This window comes from Anopheles gambiae, chromosome X (genome assembly GCF_943734735.2).
Source record: "Anopheles gambiae chromosome X, idAnoGambNW_F1_1, whole genome shotgun sequence".
Taxonomy (NCBI): Eukaryota; Metazoa; Arthropoda; class Insecta; order Diptera; family Culicidae; genus Anopheles; species Anopheles gambiae.
In genome coordinates this window covers 1,859,283-1,879,534 of record NC_064600.1, presented here as the reverse complement: position 1 = coordinate 1,879,534, position 20,252 = coordinate 1,859,283, and the positions used below count along the sequence as shown (strand labels likewise).

The 20,252-nt window shown below is 51.8% G+C and overlaps 3 protein-coding genes across 9 annotated transcripts in view; 2 read left to right on the top strand and 1 right to left on the bottom strand.

Annotated features, from left to right (window-relative positions):
• LOC1272153 (transcriptional regulator ovo) overlaps positions 1-2,182 on the top strand; it is a 32,751-nt gene extending 30,569 nt beyond the window's left edge. For all 3 annotated transcript variants that reach the window (XM_061646148.1, XM_061646151.1, XM_061646143.1), the window contains exon 5: positions 1-2,182. This exon is cut by the window's left edge and continues 3,409 nt beyond it. The gene's annotated coding sequence lies outside the window, so the exon portion shown is untranslated.
• Positions 2,183-5,740: 3,558 nt separating this feature from the next.
• The window catches only part of LOC1272156 (glutamine-dependent NAD(+) synthetase), a 38,237-nt gene continuing 23,725 nt past the window's right edge, over positions 5,741-20,252 (bottom strand). Inside the window, exons 1-3 of one of the 2 annotated variants that reach the window (XM_061646132.1) lie at positions 9,896-10,088; positions 9,570-9,739; positions 5,741-9,487 (exon numbers count right to left, since the gene is read on the bottom strand). In XM_061646132.1, the coding sequence (XP_061502116.1) occupies positions 7,153-9,487; positions 9,570-9,739; positions 9,896-9,940 (2,550 nt within the window). In that variant the 5' untranslated portion in view covers positions 9,941-10,088 and the 3' untranslated portion in view covers positions 5,741-7,152. Of the gene's footprint in view, positions 9,488-9,569; positions 9,740-9,895; positions 10,089-20,252 lie in introns of those variants that run through there. The other variant, XM_061646135.1, reaches the window with a different exon arrangement.
• LOC1272157 (cytosolic carboxypeptidase 2) overlaps positions 11,708-20,252 on the top strand; it is a 32,463-nt gene continuing 23,918 nt past the window's right edge. For 3 of the 4 annotated variants that reach the window (XM_061646124.1, XM_061646120.1, XM_061646115.1), the window contains exon 1: positions 16,574-16,939. In XM_061646124.1, coding sequence (XP_061502108.1) covers positions 16,855-16,939 — 85 coding nt within the window. In that variant the 5' untranslated portion in view covers positions 16,574-16,854. Of the gene's footprint in view, positions 12,314-16,573; positions 16,940-20,252 lie in introns of those variants that run through there. The other variant, XM_061646123.1, reaches the window with a different exon arrangement.

The window sequence follows — 20,252 nt, the reverse complement described above, 5'->3', positions numbered from 1 at the left end:
AAACCATCTCGACCACACACACACACACACACACACCTTCGATTACAAAGCGCATGCAAGAAGGGGGGGGGGGGGGGGGGGTTGGTGTGCGTTGTGTGTATACTTTTTTTTTTCGCAAAATGGTTGAGTTTTTTTTTGGTGTACACAAACACAGAGCCACATGCTACAGGCTCGGACTGCAGCTGTATCGGGATTGCATCCCAGTTAACACCACGGTACAGATCAGTCAATTGATGGCGAAAGGCTAAGAGAGATAAAGTGGGAGAGAGAGAAGAGAGAGCGAGAGAGAGAGTAGTAGTAGTAGGAGAGAAAGAGAGGCAGGAAGTGAACAAAAAAAAAACAACAACAACCACTAGGAAAACATGAGTATAATCGGGGTTTTTCGTGCAATCAACATTATTTTTCGTCGGTGTTGGATTAATTTAGTGTATAGTTTGACAGTAGGCAGCGGCGGCGACAGCGCAGCGACAACAGCATAAAAAAAAGAGCAAAAAAAAAAGGCAAAAAACAGAAAACCGGAACAGCGCCGCTGTGTTAATCATTTACTAATTAAGCCGATTTATTAAGTAAAAACGACACATACGCACACACGCACACATAGGGGAAGGAGTAATGTGTGGGTGGGTGTGGGTGGTGGGAGGAGGATTGCGCGCGGTGCAAAACCAATGTGTTAGCAGGAGAGAGGGAGGTGCAGGTCCAAAGAGTGGGGGTGGTTGGGAGTTGGGTGGTCACCCGCCGGACCCTCCCCCCCCCCCACTATGATTGAGTAGCACACATCCTTTGCATGAACACGAGGGAGAGGAGCGAGAGAGAGAAAGAGTACCTCAAAGCGCAATTAAACACACACACACACATACACGCAAATGCATTTATCTCTTTCTCGCTCTCTCGGTCTCTTTTGCTGTCGGAAAAAGGATGCTGTTGCAGGAAGTGCGGGGCGCACGCACGTGTATCCTCCCATACACACACACACACACACACATACTCTTAACACATACACACATGCACAAACGCTCAGGAACGGAGGGGGGAGAGAAACAGAGAGAGAAGCAGAGAGAGAGAGAAAAGGAGGAGGCAGCATAAAACATGCGTAGCTGTATATGGCTCTGTTTGTGTCCGTGTGTGCGTGCGTGTATATGTGTGTGTGTGTGTGTGTGTGCGTGTGTGTGACTGAACGACGAACACGACGAATATCCTATCTTTTAAGAAGTAAACTATATGATGGAGTACCTTTTTATCTAGTTTTGTAAGACAAAGCGAACGATACTATTTGCTAGGAAAACACGAATATTATAACTATGGCAAGCAAAAAAAAAACAAAATAACAAGAAACAAACACACCGACACAGATTGATAAAAACAAAAAAGCAAAAACAAACAAAAAACATAAAAACATACCACCACCAGTACCAGCCGCGAAATGCAAAAATAAAAACAAAAATAAAAAAAAAACACACACACACACACTTAAACCGAATATTAAAAACTAATAGCAATGAAACAACAACTATCAAAACAGGAGAGGGGGTGGTGGTGGGAGTAAAAGAACAGGGAAAGGCTCACACACATAGGCGCGCCCCATCGAAGAGAGGGAAACTGAAGATGCAAAATAGTGGAACGAGATGGACACAACTCCGCTTTCCGAGAGCTTCCGAGGGCAAGAAATTATCCTTCGTTCGTTAAAAAAAAAATGTTTGCAACAACTTTTTTTCTTTCTATAATTTATTACAAACTTCCCAACAATTGCACCATGAAATGTCTCCATTCCTCTTCGCTGTGCAAGCAGTCTCTCTTTTTGTCGTTGTTTGTTTGTTTGTGCAGGCATTGCCAATTCATGTTGCATTTATGTAGAAAGGTAAAAATGTGAAGAAGAGGAAGAAGAAAAAAAACAAAGATGAGCGATGGATGGAAATTGTGCAAGAAGGCGGCGATAGTGTAGTGTGTGTATGTGTGTGTGTGTGTGTGTGTGTCGGGCGAACGAGAATAAATAGAAATGCCTCACAAAAACAGGAAACAAAAACAAAAAGAGCGATTCGAGAGTATGTGTGTGAGTGGCTTCCAAACCATGAGGTAGTACACACTACTACACCCCGACCCGACCCACTTCCCACTTCGGTTAGCAGCAAAATAGATATGGAACAATGTGGAAATAAACAATCAATTATATGTGTTAAAAATCTTACTCCAGTTTGTGTTGATGAGGAGGTTCACCTCTATTTTTTTCTAGTCTTCCGAAAATTTTTGTTTAAAGTCGGCAGTGTATGGTAAGCTGGTGAACAGGAAAAGAATTTACAAACTATACATTACAATATGCTGAAAGAAGTAGATGCAGAGCGCTGGATAGCAGATAGATTGGTCATCTAGAAAGATTGGATTATCGCACTAACCTCGCAAAATTCTAATTTCTAGCGATCTTGCCATGTTACCACTTACTTTTTTACATCCGGCGCTACAACTGCTTTGCGATCCCCCCTAGTCCATTATCCCGGCCTTAATGGCGGACGCCTCCACGCCATCTTTTCATTTCCTACTACGCCTCCTCTATCCTTGTGGACAGCCTAAAAAGACTTTACGGGCTGGGTCGTCCGTTTTCATGCTTACAACAGAGCCAGCCCACCGGAGCATGGCGATATGCTGCACGACAGTGAGGTCGCCGTACATTTCGTATAGCTCGTCATTATAACGGCTCCACCATTGTCCTTCCACACATACGGGGCCAAGTATCCTTCTGAGCATCTTCCTCTCCAACGCGGCTAAGAGAGTTTCGTCAGATATGGACAGTGTCTTCACACAGAGTATGTGAGTACCGGTAGTATATAGGCTTCGTCCGTCGCGACAGGTTCTTTATGGTGAACTGATTTCTCAGAAATCAGTTAAAAGACCGGTTGGCAACCAGCGTCAACTACAATGCTATTGCTATTGCTGACCTTTGATATCTGTACGTCACGCTTACGTAAGTTTAGATTTGTTGTTGGTAGGCTCGCTGATGCTGCCACCATCAGTTTGGTCTTTGCCTCGTTTATCTCCAATCCGAGGTTCTCTGCCGCCTGCTCGATCCCTTGGTAGGCTTCTGCTACATAGGAAAGCCGCAGATCAATGATGTTTATATCATCAGCGTATGCCAGGATCTGGATTGACTTATAGAAGATGGTTCGCGAAGTCTCCACCCTCGAGTCGCGGATGGTCCTCTCTAGGCCCTGAGAGTTTTCCATCCACCTTCCCACTGGCAAGTGACGTTGGCCATAGTCATTCTAACTAGCCTTAACGATTTGGCCGGGATTCCAAAAGAACTCATAGCGTCGTATAATTAACTCTGGCTATGCTATCATATGCAGCTTTGAAGTCTATGAAGAGATGGTACGTGTCGTTTCTGTATTCAGCCATCTTCTCCAAGATCTGCCGCATGGTGAAGTGGTTGTTTTTCCGTTTCGGAATCCTCTTTGATAGTTTCCGACTATCTCCTCAACGTGCGGGACAAGGCGATTCTGAAGGATCAGGGAGAATGTTTTATAGACTTTAGATTTATATTCAACACCGTAATGCCCCTGTAGTTCCAGCCCATTCTGTCTACCTTCCTGTACATGGGGTAGATGATGCCGAGATTCCAATCACAAGGCATCGATTCGCTATTTACCACACCTCAGTAACCGTTTGATGAATCTCGTTTTCTAGTCGTGCACCTCCATTCTTGACCAGATCAGCTGCAATTCCGTCGGTTCCGGGTGCCTTGTTATTTTTCAGCCGACGGATAGCCTTTCGTGTTTCTCCTATGCTAGGTGGCAGCAGCATGACGCTATCTGCTAGTGAAGCCTCTAGCTGTTTATTAGCCCGGTTGTTGAGTAATTCATTAAAAGTACTGAGCCCACCGCGAGAGTACCTCTGGCTGGTTACTAACCAAATCTCCATTCTTGTTGCGACAGCAGGTTACCTTAGGTACAACGTTGTTTCGGTGATCTGCCATCGCTTGGTAAAACTGTCGTGTTGGTCCGTACGCCTCTCTGGTTTGCTCCAGTTCCCGCACGTTTCTTCGAGCGATGTACTCGTTTCTCTTCGCGTCTGAGCCATTCCTCTGCGCGTGCCCGCGTTCCATGCCGTTGTTGCATTGCTCGGTATGCATTATGCTTACGTTCGGTCATTTCGGTCCGGCTTTGCTAAGAGTACGTACGCTCCATGAGCCCATTTTGATCGTTGTTCTGGGGCATTGCGTGGGGTCGGTATCGTTGGGTCCGTTTCGAAAATTCCTGTTACTTTCCGTAGTCATTGATTCCGTAAGACTGGGTGACTGGACCTACGCTCCCGTGACCGAAGGGTTGGATCTAGCCCGTGCACCCAAGCTAGGATATATGGTGGCACATGTTTACCACTCTGCACGACGACGACGTGTCGGAGTAGGAGCTGGATGGGAGAGCCTGTATTATCCCTCGAGGGGCTTCGGGTCCCATGCCATGCTACAACAGTCTTCTGTTGGTTAAACACTCCATTAGCTCATCGGACCTCCCCGTGGACTAAAGTTGAAAGTATCGTAAGGCGTCATCCATCAATTACGTAACGCAAAAATTGCAAATTTGCGACCCCCCCCCCCCCCCCAGCCCTGAACACTGAGTGATATTAAAACAAAATTTAACAGAAAAATGAATTAAAAAAAAACGCATCGACACAAAGCATCGGCTACGATTTGCAGGGGGAGTGTTTCCGTGTGGTTCGTTTTGTTTCTTTATTTTTGTCTTCGTTAGTAAAATTGCATTTTAAACTACTACGATTTGATGACTGACTTTGTGTGATAGAGTGTGTGTGTGTGTGTGTGAGGGTTCGCGTGTTGTACTGGGCCAGGAAGCGAAACGTCGCATCCGTAACAACAAGACACACACACACCGTAACTATTAGTAGAATGATATATAAAGCCAAAAAGAGAGTGTGTGTGTGTATGTGTGTGTGTGGGATGTGCTTAGCGCGGTTTTGTGTATCTAGAACTTTTGTTTTTTTTTACTGTTCGTTTACGTTCGCTTATTCTACTACAGCGTTCATTTTAAACGTCTCTCTAATGCCGAGTGTGTGTGTGAGAGCTGTGACAGGTGGTTGCGTGCGCTTTTTTTTTTGGTGCATTTCGTAAACGCACTAACGTTCCGTTTAAAGTGTTTCGCGTGGTTTATCTATTTAATTTTTTTTTTTTGTTGGTTCATACAGTAAAATTACCGCTACGCCTTTTCCGATTGTTTTCTTCAAACGACCTTAGAATTATGATTTGTTCCCGTAAGTTGTGAAGATGTATTTACTTTCTCGTTCGATTTTTTTTTTCACTCTCCTCCTCTCTCTCTCTCTCTCTCTCTTTTTCTTCTCGTATTAATTATTTGTCGCGTTCTTCCCCGCCACCCGCCGTTCTAACGGTTTGAATAAGAAGTTTTCTTTTTGTATGCAAACGGTGCGCGGTTAGTGTGAGTAACTTTAAATCTCCTCCCGCCCCCCTTCAATTCCCTAGTTTTTCATCCCCCGTCTCCGTTTTAAAAAGACCATTATCTAACACGATAGAACAACACAAAAAAAACCCGCCGTGTTCCCCCCATCCGCGAAAAAGCGGAACGATGGGATGGGGGGGAAAAAACAAAAACGCAGCCTGGCCCGTGTGGGTGTGTGTGTGTGTCGGTGTGCGCTCTCGTGAGCGATTTCGGGACCAACTGCACACTACCACACTGCTACTATCACTACTACTACTACCTATCGCTAAACCAGAAGACGCTACGTGTAACTTGCCGTACTTGAGGAGTATGAGGTTTTATTTTTATTTTATTTTTTTATTTTTTTGTCGTGCTTTCCCTCTCTGTCTCGGAACGCTTGGTTCGCGGTTGCACGGTACCACTACCTGAGCTACTACACCACAGCGCCGGTTTTCGAATAAACAGCTCCCGACAATTCCCGTGCGTGCGTTCCTAACCTATCGTCTCTATATAAAAATTATAAACAAAAAAAAAAAAAGATAAAAACAACAGCAACACGTGCCACTAGGTCCCGCTTTGCTGGGAGCGCCTGCAGCGTATGCAACGCGCACTCCGCGCTCCGTGTTTGCTTCGGGCCGGTGCTTGCAAACGCCTGCCGTGCGGCAAGCGCACACAGCGCGGATTGCCTACGAACAGGCGCACAGGAGGTGCCGATCTAGCGCTAATGCGTAAGGTGAATGTTTGTTTTGGTTTAGTGTTGAGCACGCGTTATTTAAAAGTAAGCTAGCTGTGTACTATCTGCCAGGCAAATTGCTGCTTTGGCACCTACTGCGTAAAAGCTAGGCGCGGTGAGGTTACGACGAAACAACGCGAATGTGGCGACGAGCTACTGTGACGAACACGTCCGTTCCCTTTTCAGAGCGGCTGGAAGTGGTGGCTAATGCTCTACCGCACACCAAACTAATGCCGTTATTATGCTTTCCTTTTCTGCATGTGTGTGTGTATTGGGTTACTGTTCGATAAGAATCTTTCCGTCTCGAAAAGCGCAAACTACGCCAGTGCTCTGGAAAACTGGTTTGCTTGGTAGTAGAGCGCTCCGGATGGACTTCATCTGTGTGTGTGTGTGTGTGTGTGTGTGTGTGTGTGTGTGTGTGTGTGTGTGTGTGTGTGTGTGTGTGTTACTTCTTCCTTTCCTGCTTTCCACAGAACCTCCTTAAGGATATGTGTGCGTTCTCCTATCTCACTCGTTTTCACTCGTTCTCTCTTAGTGTCCCCGTGAGATCTCTCTCTCTCTCTCTCTCTCTCTCTCTCTCTCTCTCTCTCTCTCTCTCTCTCTCTCTTTTTCTTACTTTCTCTCGCTTTTTCTCTATCTCACTAGCACCGGACTTGAAGGCAACCCGGACGAGACAACTCCACACTACAGCTAAGAAGGTGTGCGCGCGCTTCTCTACTTTGACCACACCGTGTGTGTGTATGTTTTTTAAATGTATTATGTTCTTTTACCTCAATCCACCAATAGGAACTACACGCGTTAGCATCTAATGCAGAAGAAAATAGCGCCCCTCGCCCCATCGCACACCCGCGCTCGTCGTCATTATTGTTACACTGGAGAGGCACCCTTGGTAAGAGATGGAAGGGGGCGGCGTTTGTTCTGTCGGTTGGATGTGATTTGGCGTGGGTGTAGCAGCATTTCCTCCTCCTTCTCGCCTCCCTTCCCTTTTTACACAGGCACACCGGTACGGTCCTTGATCTTGCCCAGCACGCTGGAATGCATCCGGCTGTAGCCGCCGCTGCTGTGCGACTTGGTCAGACCGACGGTGAGCTGGCCGGGACCGTCGGCACCGCCCGTGCCGACCCCACCGCCACCACCACCACCACCAACACCGGCCAGATAGAGGCCACTGGATTGCCGCACGAGCTGGTACGCGCTCGTCGCCGTGGTCATGTGGCCACCGCCACCATTGTTCCCCCCATTGCCACCGGCGGAGAAGAACGCTGGCTCGCTGCTGCTGCTGCTGCCTGCCCCGTTGGGCGCCACTGCTCCGCCCGCCGCCGCGCCGTCCTTCGCCCGCTCCTCCTCCAGCCGGGCCTGGTGCTTGGCGAGCAGCTCCAGCTCGGCATCGATCGCCCGGAACTGCCAGGTCCAGTTCGCCCGGTACAGGAACGGCCGGTGATCGAACCGGTTGTCGTCCGGGCTGTACGACTCCGCGTGGTACGACGGCGTCAGCACCGTCATCTTGTGCCGGTTGATCGCGTAGCAGCGGAAGAAGTGCTTCACCCGGTCGGCCACCTCCCGCGGGTTGCGGTTGCCGTCGGCAACGGCCGCCGCCGCCAGCTTGCAGAACATGCTGAACGGGCCGCAGAACGCTTGCTTGCGCAGCCGGCCGAACTCGCTCAGCTCCTGGTAGGTCAGCCCCATGTCCTCCTCGTCCGTCTGGGCGATCGCACCGTCGACCAGCGGCTCCAGCTCGGCGGTCGGCGGGGCCGCCACTATCTCCGCCACGATCGGCAGCCCGTACTCGACCTGCGCGTAGGCGAGGAAGCGGCGCAGATCCATCTTGGAGATGCCGCCGATCGGGTTGACGTCCGCCGACGAGCAATCGTACTTGGTCATGTACCCCCGCAGCGCCTCGTCCACGTTGGCCGACCCGAGCACGAGCAGACCGCCCGGCCGCTGTCTCACCCACAGCATCAGCTGCGCGAACAGGTACGCCAGCACCATGCGCGTCCGGGCCTGGATGTTCTGCAGGGCCAGGTTCTGGCGGGGGCAGCCGCCGGCCGCCCGGAAGCGGGGCCGCATGCCCGTCGCCAGCTGGAAGATGCCGAGCAGCGCGCTGACCGCCCCGTCGATGCCAATGTCCTGGTGGGAGCTGCCGATCTGCGCCGCCAGCGCGGCCGCCCGCTGGCGCGTCTCGCGGCTCGAGTTCTCCGTGCCCATGTAGCAGGTGAAGAGCAGCCGGCCGCACAGCTCGGCCGCGCTCGCCGGCACGTACTCCGGATCGGCCAGTATCTTGCGGCAGTCGTCCCGCACCTGCCGGTCGCCCTGCCCGATCGCTTCCACCACCAGCCGGCACATCGAGTGCACGATGATGGCGGTGCTGCTCGAGTCGACGCCGCCGCTGAGCGGCAGAAAGAAGCCGCCCTGCCCGGACCGGCGCAGATAGTCCCACAGCCAGCAGGCCGGCCCGAGCGCAATCTCCTCCTCCGGCCGGTGGTACACCCACTCGCCGAGCGGGCTGCTCGCCGGCGTCCCCGGATGGTCCCGGTCCGAGGCGGCCAGCTCGAGCGGCAGCTGGATGCGCGGGTAGGCCGGGGCCGAGGCGGCGACCGAGCTGCGGGAGCGCAGCGCCCCGCGGTACGCCCGGATGTCGTGCAGATCGAACGAGCCCACCGTCACCTCCACCTCGCTCAGCGCGAACTGCCGGCCGCGGGCAATGATCGACCCGTTCAGCGCGATCGCCGAGCAGCCGTTAAAGTACACCCGCTGCCCGTCGCAGCCGCGCATGTTGCTGAACAGGTAGGCGCCGCCCGCCTTGTAGCTCGCGTTCCGTATCAGATCCGCCGTGATGTGCGCCTTCCGCAGCTGCATGTAGCTGCCCGAGCCGTTCACGATGATCTCGACGCCGGCGAGCGACATGTCGATGTGCTTGCTGCGCGGGTTCCACAGCTCCTCGCAGATCTCGTACCCGAGGCAGGTGTCGAGCGTCGCGATCACCGCATCGCCGATCGGTACCGTCTCCTGTCCCAGCGCCTGCGCGGCGAACCGCGGCAGCTGGTACTCCTCCGTCTGGCGCTCCTTCGTCCACGGCGAGAACCAGCGCGTCTCGCGATAGTTGCCATCGTCGCACATCGTCATCTTCGGCCGGATCAGCACGACGCGCCCGTTGTGGAACGCGACGCGACAGTTGTACGCAACGTTCCGGTGCTGCACCGGCATGCCCACGTCGATCAGCATGCCGGGCGGGCAGCAGGGCGACTGTATGATCTCGACCAGCGCCTCCCAGCAGTGCAGGTACGTGTCCGGCTCGTGGAAGTGGTCCTCGCAGCTGTACCCGCTGCAAATACGAGCGTCGGCAGCCGTTACAGAAAGTGAGCGCTACGGTCGCACCACCGGGTGGGTGCACCACCGATACTTACCTAACCTCCAGTTCCGGCCCCGTACGGTAGGTGGCGCCATTCGCGGCGGCCAGCCTGATCGATAGCAGGATGCGCTCGACGTTGCCCTCAAAGTCCATCGCCCACTGGTTGAGGGTGGCGACAGCCACCTGCACCGTGTGTCCCATCGTGCGGCGTGCCTTCTTGGAGTGCTGCCAACAAAGGGAATAGAGAGAGAGAGAGAGAGAGAGAGAAACAAAAAAAAATGAAATTAGAAAATTAGAAACAGCCTCCAGAAGTGCCAAAAAAAAACAACGCTAACGCTTTTGAAAACCCTTCGTAACGCTACGTAACCACCTACACGTTACCTGCGCGTTGGCGCGACTGCTGCTGCTGTCTCCCTGGTGCTCCATTTCGGACGCGCCACACGGACCTGAGTGAGACCTTGGGGCGACCGAGATTTATTATGTAAACGACACACACACACACAAACACACACACACGGACCGCGATTTTTCGGGGTGGTCTCTATTTACTTCTAACGCGGTTTTGTCGTTGCCTCCGTTTGCCGTTCTGCCAACACGCACACACACACACGCGCGCGCAAGGAAATTCGGAAATGCCTCCCGCAGTAGCAAAAAAGTAAAAAAAAACGCTCTCTAAATTTTTTGGGGACCTCACTCGAAGGACTCTGGGAATGGTTTGCGCCCACAATCGTCGCTCGTCCGCATCAACAACGCAGGCAGGGCTCACTTCGTAACACAAAAAAGTGTGTGTGTGTGTGTGGGGTGAAGGCGTGTTTCGATGCGAGAGCTTTTTTATTTCCGAGGAGTGCCCAAACTCCTGCTTGAAACGGGGGAGAGAGGTGGCGCAGATATTATTGATCAAGCGAAGACTTTGTGCTAGTTTAGGGGAGAAGTTTTGCATTGCTCTGGGTCCATTTTGCGCCCAAAGAAAGGGTTCTCCGAGCAGAGAGAAAGAGAGAGAGAGAGAGAGAGATAGAGAGTACGAACAAGCGAGAGAAATACGGGAAGCGTGGAGGTACTCCACCGATTAGTGCCCGATGTTGGACGTACAATGGTACATTCCAGCAATATTTATAGCTCCACCAATAAATCTAGACCGGATGACTTCGCCCCTGAAGGAGCATTCTCGGGGCAGTCCGGTTGGGTTCGTTCACCTTACCTGCGGGCAGGCGCATCCAGCGAGAGACATCCAGAGAGGGAAGAGTAGAAGATAAAAAAGCGCTGTAGTTGCTGCTATCGTGACCTACCTTTACGGTACACTTAGAGCCCAAGGATATCCAAGGTTCGCACGAAGATCTTCAAACTTCAGACCCCAATATCTTGGCGAAGATGTACGACGCCGGCCACGGGATCAAGGATTTCGGAACCCCAAAAATCTGGTTCGCGTGCCAGTATCTTCCATTAACCCTGCGGGGAAGCTAATGAACAAAGTCCTCGCAGGTCACCCGCATCTCCCGATCGCGTGCACTGCGCCCGCGATGACTGGTCGTCGCTGGTTGGAAATACCCCATACGTCATCTTCGCGTACGGCCCCAGATGCCGACACGACACGTCAACAGTGTCTCGGCAACATGCCACATGCAAAAGCCCTCGACATTCACACACACACACACACACACCCCCCGGCAGCGTTCTTTGTGTCCTGTGTCAGCCTGTTTCTTGTTCTTCTTCCTGCTTCGTTGCTCCTTCCGGACAAAGCTTCTTCCAAAATGCGACGCGAGACACAAAGCATACGCGAGGTCTTTTGCACGACACGGACGAGCGCGTGTCGACACTGGCGGTCGTGTCTTCGTCCCATCCTTTCCCCACCTCCGGGACACACACACACACACGCGCGTAAGCTGCTCCTGCCCCATTTGCCCTGCAGGTGGTTGCGGTGGCCCGGGACCACACCAGGTGGTGGACCCCCGGAGAGAGAGCCGAGCGACAAAAAAAAGAAGGAAGTTTGTCCAACACGAGGCAGTAGCTGAGGTCTGGCCTGTACGCCGGAACGAAAGCAAGATAGAGACAGCAGCGCGTGCGGTGCGCGAGCGAGAACAGTGCGCAGTGTGGGTCGTGGTGGTGGTGGTGGTGGTGGTTGCCACGCAAGTTGCCACTCTGCTCGAAAGCTCACCACACTCTCAGCGGCAGGAACCGCACAGGAGAGATGCGCGCAAGCGGTGGGATGGTAACGGTTGGCGGCGGGTCTTCGTCAGTCAGTGGCATCCAGTGGCAAAGCAACACACCGCGTTACCGCAACAGGACACAGCACCAGGGACCAGGCACTGCTCTGGCACGCTGGCAGTACCACGGTAGCCATCCCAGCGTGCGGAGACGTCACAACGGTCCGCAACGTTTGCATCTGGATCGGTGCTCTCGGTGCTGGTGCGTGTGCGTACTTCCCTTCACCGCACGTGGGTTGTCACACTGTGATAGCGGTGCGACTAACATCTTCAGAACGCGTGAGTGTGTGAGTGAGAGAGTGTCTGGTGTGTCCAGTAGTGTCCTCGTGTCCAGTAGGTCTCCGATCAACCACAGCAACCTCACCAGCGCCAACATCAGCGAGTCAAACGAAGCGATATTGATGTGCCCGGGCGCACCAGAGATGGCTAAGAGGTGCCACCGCGTGGACTGCAGTGTCTCCAGCCGGCCGTAGGTAGAGTGCCGACCAGATAAAGAGATCTCCCGAACATCCCAACCATCCTGCAACATCCTGCCGTTTAGCTGCAACACCTCTCCCGAGAAGCACGATGATGGACGCACCCTTGAACCTCAACGAAGGTAAGCGACCACCGACTCCCGTCTGTGATACTAGGCTATCACTCAATTAAAATCTCCCGAAACGAATGTCCCAACCATGCCTTCTCCCCCTCCAAATTCCCTGTCAATGCGCTTCAAACTAGGTTGGCCACAAAACCGCAACGAACGAGCGCTTTCGAAACATAAAATGGGGCGTCTTTTTGTGTTAGTAGGGCAGCAGCAGTTGGAGGGGATGTCGGCACACGAGTCGTCCATAAATCAGGATCCAAAGCGAGCAACTCCCCCCACCCCCTAGTCTAGGCGAGCCTTAGCGTATGCCATAGCCTCAAAAAGGATGCGCGCTGGGGTTAATGGATTTCCCGTTTTTCGTTTTTCTTTGTACCAGGTCCTTTTGCTTGTTCCGATTATTGTGTGACCTCCTTCGATCCTGCGGATGACATTTGTAACTGCCACGTGGGGTGTACAATCAACACACACACACACAAACACAAAGAAGCGTGGCGGGAGGTGCTTCGTGTTATCCAAAGCAGTGTCCCGCTAGCGCCATGCTGCCTGGGGAGCGATGGGAGGAGCAGCAAACGTAACGAGTTCGTGTGTTTCGCGTGATGTATTTATTTATTTGTAGTAACAAATAGAAACAATATAAATCAAAGCCACCACCGCCCTTTCCTTTCCCCGCTCCCGGAGAGGCACGAAACCACACGAAAACCAAAAAAAAAAACTGTCACGCGGTTGCTGGGAGGGAACTTCTGGTCCATGGATTGACAAGTTCCTGCGAGAGAACGCGATGCAACGCTTTGCAACAAGTACGCTTGACAGCTGTCAAACTTTCTGGCGCGCTATTTTTGAAAGCAAATGGTTCGCTCGCTCGGAATGGTCAACAATGCCCAGGAGCTATTTTAAGACAGTCCTGCACATCCTGCCTCGCAACGCGACCTATCAATCCGTGGGAAATGGCAGCAGTGCGAATAGCAACCCCTTGCCCGCATTGCTGCCGTGACACGAGGAATTCCAGGGCGCAGGGCTGGGTAGCTCGTTCGTGGGGTTGCTCATCCTCGCGGGCTTACAACTCGCCATGTAAATTAGACCGCAACGGGGTACGCCACGTAACACGGAAACCTTAGCTCACACACACACACACACACGTGGATGGACTGCATGAGAGGAAGCAGGATGGCGAAGTTATTACTCCTACCAGCGTTGAGGTTTTGGAAAGGGCAAAGCGAGACAGAGAGCCAAGAGGGACGTGATCAGGTTCATTTACCTTCCAACGACGTCGAAACTCGCTCGGAGCTTTCAAAAACTGCGAAAAAAGCCTTTTCCGGATTGGGTGTGTGTGTGTATCTGTGTGTGTAAATGTAGCATAGAATAATTGAATACTTTAGTATGACGGCGATCGAAAGGCATAAAGAGAAGGAGGAAATAGCAAATGAGTATTAGGAGGGTTAGGTGTGTACGAGACTTTGAGTGTTTTCGCTGTTTGTCAATGTTTGTAAACGACTGAAGCTAATGCCGATTTATATTTCCACTTACACAAATATTAGCACTTAAAAACTAAAGTTTGAAAAAAGTAAAATTGATGCCCCTCGAGGGCCACAATCAAAGTCCAATCTCAAAATAATCCTGCTTATTGTCAAATAATGCCAACAAGTGTCAAACACCAACAAAGAAAAGTTTCCAGAATAATCAAATCATTATCAAAGAAGAAGGACCAATAAGTAAGAAGCAGCGTAGCTTTACTAAAATACAGCTGCGACAATCTGTCACGCACATAAAATTGTATCTTTCTGTTCGACTGGCTGAATAGCATCAAGAGTTAACGCCCCACTAGCGGGGCAGTCTAGTGGCCGAATGGGTAGACGAGCCGGCTCCTACAAGCCCGGCCGTGAACCGTTTCCCATCCCCAACGGTGTCAAACAACGCTCGGGGGCGGCGCACTTTTCACTACTTTACTTCATATTCACCCTCTGCTGCACAACACCTTTACCCTCCCAACCCAACAACACACCCAAGAGTTGTTCGCGGCACGATTGGTCCAGGTTCTCACGCTCTCGTGTCTCGATCGGATTACGAGCCGATTCCGGTGAATGGCACTACATTATTATATCTCCACGTCCAATCCGTCCATGTTCATGTCCTAATCTTCACGAAAGGGGTAAACCACCACCAAAGGGGTATGTGTGTGTGTGTGTTCCCCTGGTGTTTCACCCGCAGGAGACGACGACACCGACCGCTCCTCGCACACGCGCCGGAATGTTGTTTGTTCAATATTCTGTGCAGCACAGCAAGCGTAGCAAAGGGTAACGCTCCCCCTCGTTGATGGCGAGCAGCGAATGGGAGTGCAGAAGTTCCCTATGGAATGGGTGGGTTGGAAAAGTGTGAGAGGCGCGCGCGGTACCGGAATGTGTAGAGAAGAAATCTTTTTCCAGTAAACCCCGGGAAACATACGCTTGGTCCTTTGTGCCGGATCGCGTGCAATATTCCCCCTTACTCTCAAGAGGAGGAGGAGGAGGGGGAGGAGGAGGGGGGGTTAAATCGTGGCAGTGGAGAGGGGAGCAGGGTTTGTTTGGTCATACGATGGGATGGAGGGGTTGGAGTTGGAAGATGACGTTGAAGAATGAAAGGAAATATGAAAAAAAAGGAAAGACTGCCGACTAACTTTCGCTGCAAACGGCACTCCCACCGTCCTGCCTTGCCCCGGTGCCCCTCAACCGTAGTCATTCCCCCCACCCCTCGACTTCAAGTGGCAAACGAATGTTTCAGTTGAGTTGCAACAAAGCGCGAAAGAATATTCAGCGCAAGGACAGAAACGATCCAAGCCGAGGGAAGCGATTCAAGTTTTCCCGCCTGCTTTTTCATCGCTTCCCCTGTGCACTTTGTCGAACTTTACCTGACACAGCTCGGAACAGTTTTAATGCAGCTCGTAATAGAAACGAAAGCGCATCGCGCGCTACGCAAACGTCTATTTCGGAGTACAAAGCGGCTCCCTCTGTGCAGCTGGTTTCGCAGCGAGTCCGAGTCCAAGACAAAGGAAAGGCAGGACTGAACGGCAGCACACACACACACACACACCAAGCAGTGCCGACAAGATGAGTGCCTCATTAGGTCACGGTCTGGGCTAGAAAGCACACAGCCAACAACAACCAATCAATGCCTTGCACCACTCGAACGCTTCTCCGAACGTGTTCGTCGCTTGGCGCTCGATTTTCCAGCGACGGCACACACATCCACACCGGGCCTAAGAAAACACATCGCGCCGTCCGGTGACGGGAAATCGATGGCTTTGAGAAGAAACCCGGCCCAGCACGTCCCTGCCCCCTGTTGTCTGGATCGGGGTCTTCCCAACGACTGCTCCAGGGGGCACACGAAATGAAAAGCAAGCACATAGCCGCACCGTGTGCGTTGGTGGGAAAACAGCCGCCGGTCCCAGACCGGGCAGAGGACGTTACGCGCTGTCCAGCTTGGTCGCTTGGTCGGCGATGCAATGCTGAAGACTCACTCACGCACAGCAAACTGCGCATACGTCGTGGCGGCCCACCCGATACCTCGCAGACGCTCCGGGGCGATGCCTCAACTCCGGCAACACCACCAAGACGGCCCCCGTTTTCACGGGTAGATTGAAAAGCGGAATTCTCCGTCTCTTTCTGCGTGTCCCGCTCTCTCCTCATACCCACGCGGCGGGCACCAAGCGCAACCGAGCCTTTGATGTTTTGCTGCCCTGGTTACCTGATTTTTTGAGCTTGACTCCGTCGCCGCCGGTTGGTTGCTGCCGCCCGGCGGGCACCATTATGAGGTTGGGGTCGACATCAGACGGATCGGGGATCCCGCCGTGCCCTTCGCCCATCTCCCCCGGGGTGTTCCCGAGCCTGCGTACAACCCGCGTGCGGTTGAGCAGCGAGCCCGATGAGCGAACTGGAGGCAGACACGGGGCATAAGGAGTATAGTTAATGTACTCGTGGAAAGGACCCGGGTGTGGTTTGTGGATGAAAGAGAAAGCGAACGGTGGTGGCGGCGGTCGCGGACGTCTCATACACACGTCCCCACCCGCTCTAAAACGCGAATGGAGCTTGGGTTAAAAAAAAAAAAAACGATAGAACTGGGGTTGGAACCTTGGACTGAATTTGATGTGTCCTGCACTGCCGTAGCGAAGGCAGGGGCGATGAGACGGACGGGCGAATGGGAAGGGAAGCGGCCGGGGACGCGCAAGCGGAAACGAACCCCAGAACCGCTCGGCCGTACCACACAGCCCGGGGTGCAGCTGCAATGCCAGAGCCAAGCCGACCATTGTCCCGTGCTGTCCTGTGCTACACGTGCTGCTGCTGCTGCTCCAGGGTGCATCCGCGTAGTGTGTGCGTTTCGTGTGTGTGTGTGTGTGTGTGTAATTGGTGCGCCTCCGCGTGTGTCCCCTTTAGCGCGGCGGCCCTTGCGGCGGTTTCGTTTCACGCGCGAGTGCGTAAGGACATGTGCACCGGGCGGGTAGAGACGAACCAAGACGACGACGACGGGGAGGAGGAGGAGGAAGAGGAAGAGGAGGAGGACGACCGGGACCAGCGAGCGCCATCATGAACTGGAGCCTGGCGGCAGGCGATCGGGTTCGCTGTCTGCAGACGCAGCTATTTCCCGTCTGTGCCACACTCGCAGCAAAAGGTTAGAGTGAGCAACAACAGTGTGTGTGTGTGTGTGTGTGTGTGTGTGTGTGTGTGTGTGACAGAGAGAGAGTTGTATTGGAGAGATGCAGTGCATTGAAAGATCCTGAAATGAGTTCCAGAATCTTTACACTTCTTCAATAGTAACAGTAAAACGAGACGAGTTTCTTCCCGAAAAGGCTCCAAATAGACGCGTGACTCACACGCGTCTTCTAGCCATCAATACAAGCAAACACGTACGACATGTACAGCCCACTACTGGGCTGGGTGGGAGGGGGTTGTGGGCTGTGAAAATAATTTTCGCCCGTCACTCAACATTCCACAGCAGACAACAGGGTGCCCCAACCCGGATCCTCGTGCGGGGGAACAAATAGGGATGTGTCTAGCAAAAGGAAAGTTCGCCACCTAGCCACCACCACCCGCGGGGCTTCGTTCCCAACAACCAACCTCGAGAAGGCGGCCAGTTGTGTCTGTGTGTGTTTATATATATATATATTTCCCCCATGCCTGATTCATCTATTGCAGGACGTTCTTTTCTTTTTCGCTGAAATTGTTGAAGTCCGTGTGGTGGAATACGACGATACACACACACAAACGGGTATCCAAAAACTGAAAAAAAAACCTGTCCGAAAATGAGTCAACAAACGGAACCCTCGGCACCCCGGTAAATAACCACATATACACCACCGGAAGGCCAACAAAAACCCAAAACAAATCAAGGTGGAGAGAGTAGCGGCGCTGGCGTTTTGCACCAACTCTCGAACCCCGCCGGTTTGTCTGTGCTGTTGCCTGCGATGCCCGTCACCACCGCGGGTGCGGGTTGAAGGAATGACACGACCAAACGCGCCCGTTGTTTAGCAATTGAGCAAACACAAGATGGTGGAATGTTGTGCAGGGGCGTCGCGGCGAGTCCGCTGTTCCGGCATCATGCCCACTGTTCCTGGGTCATTAGTGCTTCAATTACGAATTGCATTGTTGCACATTGGTTGGTTGGTTGGTCCACTGCTCCAAGATTTTACGTAATATCTTCAAAAACACTGAGGGTTTCAAAAATAGCCACAAAAACTTATCAATATCCATGCTACTCATACACTTACCATCCCAACGTCCCAGTCAAGGATTTATTAGTATCTGTGATGTTCTTAGATTGAGTCATCACCTGCTAAGGACACTCAAGGATATATCTTATTGCTATGGTTTTGGTGTTTTGAACTTCTTAACGTTTTTTGAGGACACAACGGTTAGATTTCAAAAGTTTTGGAATACAATTGATATCTTCTAGGCAAAACCCAAGGTGCACAATCAATCAATATTCTTGATTTGATTAGCTAAAGGTTTCTATCCCAACGTTCCAACGGGACCGATAGGTTCATAGGTGATATGTTACTGTTCATTCACCTATGTATCAAACTCTTTCATATTGTTAGATAACAAATGCTGTCTCAAAGTATTCTGGATCATCTTACACACCATGAAGGTTCTGTATTTCTCTTGCAGTATTATCTCGTTCAAGTATGAAGATAATAATGAATATATGACCACGCAGCTGCCCCTTGTCACCAGTAACCGGCATCAAAGAGTCTATCATTACCTTGACGGGATATTGTTTTACGCTTCTTAGCCAGAATTCCTGCTATTTCCCTAGTTGAGGTAGTCTACTCGAAGTAGTATATGTTGCAAGTACAGGGGATTGAGACACCAAATGATTGGAAATAATTGGACAGCATCTCACTGCAGATGGTCAAAGTATATCCAATCCAATCCAAACCAATGTTCGTGGCACGAACAGGTCTGATGTCATCTGCTATGCTTCAAACTCTGATTAAACAGGTACTCAATCTAAGGTTCTAACAAGATCCAAGCTTACTGTCTTCTTCGTATAGCTCACCCGATGGAAAGCTTTTAAGGTAGAACGTATTTTGAGCTCCTAAGAATCATTGCTGGTTACACGACGCAGAACCGCTCGATACATCCGCGTGGCTGAATGCCGATCAGCTGAGCAACGGCGACATCGACCCGACCACCAGCTGATCGTTCGCATTAGTAATAGTCCAAACACACACACCCACACACACACTCCCCACTTTCTCTTGCACACGGCCGAACGATGATCGACCTTCAAAAGAGCGTTCAGTGACAGTTTGCAGTCAACACTTGCGTACTAGCCAAGCATCACTACTACACCTGCCACATGCCCCAATCCCCCCCCCCCCCCCCATTCCTCTCCTTATATGTGCATACGTCAGCCCGAGACTGAAGCTACCCGTAACACACCTCACCGAAACCGTTCCGCCCACGTAATGGTGTTGCGTGATGCTGCGATGTCACATTCCTGTACCCCGGCAAAGAAGCGTTGTGCATCGACGACGACCGCGACAGTCGGCGACAGTGGATTGCGCGATCGAAAGCCAGCCCCAATCATCGATCGCTGGCCGCCAATCACGTGCAGGAAGCGCAAAGCGAGCGCTTGGGGTGCTATCATTCACCCGCCGATAAAGAGACAAAGCACGTAACGTAACGGCGTGTGAGCTATTAATACTTGGGCAGCCCTTCAATGACATTCTGCTAGCGGGCTTTCGCTTTCGCGCCCGTGCGGATAGTTGTCTTCCCGGGTGTGCCAGATCAATTAGAGCGCGCGCTCGACCCAAACCATCTTGCTAGCACCACCCACCCCACCTGGGTCGCCTTATTTACCACACGCCCAACGCACACGTTTGGAGGAACGGTTTTTTTTGTTTGAACACCAGGAAATTACGCCAACTGCCAATGGATGAAAATCAATCGCCACCCGGGAGAACGCATACGCTATGTGCCGCGCGTAACCACGATATGGGACGTTCCAAGATTGGAAACAGTGTCGGTGACATGTGTGTGACATATAAACAAGCCCGGCTGCGGCGACGCTGCGCGGGGAACATTCAGTAAGACACACACGCCCGACCACCGTTGTGTTTTGTTTTTCTCGTTCGTTTCTGAGGAGCCGAAAAATAAACAGAAATTTGGCGTACCTTTGGCGAAAATCTTACGGTTAAGGACAGAGAGAGAGAGAGAGAGAAGGGAGAGGGGGGATAGAGTGGCAGGATAGCTCGAAGATTGTTTTCCATTTTTCCGTACGAAGAAACCGGGTGACCAGCAATGAGCAGATATATTTAAAAAACGCGTATCTTCTTTTTTTGTGAGGGGATTTTCTACCCAGAAGAATCACAAGAAGCGAACTTTGTGGTGACATTATTGTGACTTTTTTTTTTTGCTGCTATGGAGAGAATATTTACTCCTCTGGAATGCTTCATACTGCAACCCCTTTGATGTTTGCT